The following is a 2,682-nucleotide window of genomic DNA, read 5'->3' as shown; positions in this document are numbered from 1 at the left end:
GTCCCTGATGTATCCTGTTGGCGCCAACCGTTGAATGCAGTCTTCAGTTTGTCAAATTATCGGCTTGCTCGTTGTTAATCTTGTGCGGTTATTTTGTTGAATTGTCTTTACTGCAGACACAGTGCATTATGACGCATTCAATGAAGCCCCTGGCGGTCTGTCCCAACGGAGTGCTTCGTGACGGCCGGTGTTTGGTTTTTGCGTTGCCCGCTTCCACTTACTGCCCAGGAGGATTCATAGAATATCGCGTCGACGGCATGAAGGAGTGCGTGGCAACAAGAGCAGCTCGAATGAAGATGGCTTGCTGGGGCCCTCATGAGAAACTCGAAGGCGATATGTGCGTTGAGGTACGTCCACCAGTCAGAAATATTGACTTCCCTTCACATAAAGTTTGCATACCTTGAAAAATGCAGCAAAGCAAGCTTTAAGTAGACTCCAAGATTTCCAACGACCCTAAACACTGAACCATAGTCATTAAGCCCCAATGCGCCGCTACAGATGTATTGTGCTGTTCCCTTCGTAGCGTAAGATTTCTCCTCTCATCCTGGAATGTTTAAAAGGAAGCCTCAACGAAGACAATATGTGCGAGCACATCACTGCCATTCCGCCAAGGCCGGTTTGCAGTCCCGGTTTCTATGAGTCGGATGGGCTTTGCATCCAACGTCGAGAAGCGCCGTGTGATCTGTCGCCTGATGATGGCGTCAGCTCGCCCTGGGAAGGTAAGGAAGTTAGCAAGGGGTCCGTGGCTTCCACCACTAAGTTCGTTCATGATAAAAAACATGAAAAATTCCATAGTTCTCACTCCAAGATGATACCGGACAGTGGCGAAATTCTGCCTCCAGATTTGGATGAACTCGAAGCGAAGTCAAATCGGTGGGAAGCGCTCCGTCAGGGTTTCGCTCAAAAGCTCATGATTTCTGGTGATGAGACGCCAGAAATGCTTTATCCGCATGCAGATGAAGTGCCTAAAGGCACTCAGGAAATATTTTCTGATGGAGAAATGGGACTAACGTTCGACTACGAGCTAAATGAACCACCATTGTCTACCTCGTATGGAAAAGCTGAAGGTCTCCCATTCGACTATCAATGGCAACACGCCACAGATAGTACAGAAATTGAGCCGAATGAACTTTCACCAGAAATNCATTCGACTATCAATGGCAACACGCCACAGATAGTACAGAAATTGAGCCGAATGAACTTTCACCAGAAATACTTCCTGAGTTTTTCCGCCGACGCAGACTCGAGGCTGCTGAGCAACTGCCTGATAAATTCGCTCGTGCCGCGCAAGAGAATGCCAGGGACGATATAAAAGTCCTTCTTCAGGAGCTTTTCAGTGTAGATGCAAAACACTCTGCAGCGCATGTAACTGCTGAGAGAGGAACAGAATACTCTGGAGAGGCATCAACGCGTTTTCACCTTGGATTGCCGTTGGCGAACTCGCTCGGGCATCCTTGCCTCAGACCATCCCCCGTCATGCCATTGGTGAATCAGCAGCTGCTGTACCCGCAAAACATGTTGGCAGCCCCAGTTGCCCCTACCTTGAAGCCTTATGGGAGTCATGCAGGCTGGCATGATAACCGATTTGCTAGCCAGGTGGGCAATGGGATAGGGCCATTTGCGCGCCAACAGGGGAAATCCAAATCCGCGAGTTCGGTGAGCTCTCCAGAGCAGTATATCCCGGTTTTGCAAATGCAGTCGTCTTCACAAAGTAAGCAAAATGCCAACGGAGTGACAGACGATCCGATTTCAACTCAACAGCTGAACACTGCAGCTCATTCTGTGGCTAAGAGCACAGTTCCGGGTGAGTATGGTTTACTCGGCAGTGCAACAACAGCCACCACCAAAACAACACCTGTGAACTTGGAGGGGAGGAAACCTCGCTGGTTGCAGGACGGCCGCCAGTTCTTCATCAATGGCCCAACGGAGAGCCTTGTAACATCTGGCAGCACTCTTGAGGTGGTGCGCTCACGAAATGAAGGATCCGCAAAGACAAACGGAGTGATGCTCGGTCGACATAGAAGACGCCTTGAAGGACTGGATTTCATTCCAGGTTGTTGGGAAGTAAGTTTATGAGTTTGTCAGGTAAAGTATCTCATGATAAATTTTCCGGAAATCAAACTTTGAGCAAATGTTCACGGAGTGCTAAGATCGGCATCGCGTTCTTTCGGTTTCTGCTGCTGCTGTAGGAGGAAGTACAAACACCAATTGACTGGACATGCGATCCGCCTTACGCCTTAGACCGCGAGCAGTTTGTCTGCATCAGAGTTGAGTTTACGGGTCCCAACATTGTCTGCGATGGGAAGCCACAGGGTGACTTGTGTGTGCACGAGGTAAGTTATTTCAGCTATGTTTTTGTGTAGGTTTCATCACTTCACCTGCTGACGCAGCGAGAGCCGCTCCCATCAAAACCGGAACATTCTTCAAGCTGGGTTTCTAGAAGTCATCCTTGAGACCTTCTTGAAAAATGCCATCCTTCGGGATTCACTATTTCGCGATGCTTGCTACGAATATGGATTTATATAATACGTAGGCTGTACCTTCTTCACTGGGTTGTTGTGTCGGGATGTCTGGTCTTTCAGGTGCAGAAGCCTCCTCAGTGGTATTGTCCACTTGATCCACCACCGTCAAGCAAGGAAAAGAAAGATAAACATGCAAAAGATCAGTTACAGAAGAAGGGGA

General features: G+C 48.7%; 1 protein-coding gene across 1 annotated transcript in view; it reads left to right on the top strand.

Annotated features, from left to right (window-relative positions):
- EMH_0019200 (uncharacterized protein) overlaps positions 1-2,617 on the top strand; it is a gene marked incomplete at both ends in the record, with an annotated part of 3,097 nt that extends 480 nt beyond the window's left edge. Inside the window, 5 exons of the mRNA XM_013501317.1 lie at positions 117-347; positions 524-873; positions 1,242-2,064; positions 2,190-2,333; positions 2,534-2,617. Coding sequence (XP_013356771.1) covers positions 117-347; positions 524-873; positions 1,242-2,064; positions 2,190-2,333; positions 2,534-2,617 — 1,632 coding nt within the window. The remainder of the gene's footprint in view (positions 1-116; positions 348-523; positions 874-1,241; positions 2,065-2,189; positions 2,334-2,533) is intronic.
- Positions 2,618-2,682: the final 65 nt, after the last annotated feature.

The sequence above is a fragment of the Eimeria mitis genome, genomic scaffold (genome assembly GCF_000499745.2).
Source record: "Eimeria mitis Houghton genomic scaffold, Emh_scaff668, whole genome shotgun sequence".
NCBI lineage: Eukaryota > Apicomplexa > Conoidasida > Eucoccidiorida > Eimeriidae > Eimeria > Eimeria mitis.
The sequence above is the reverse complement of the archived record's forward strand: the minus strand, read 5'-3'. Positions and strand labels throughout refer to the sequence as shown.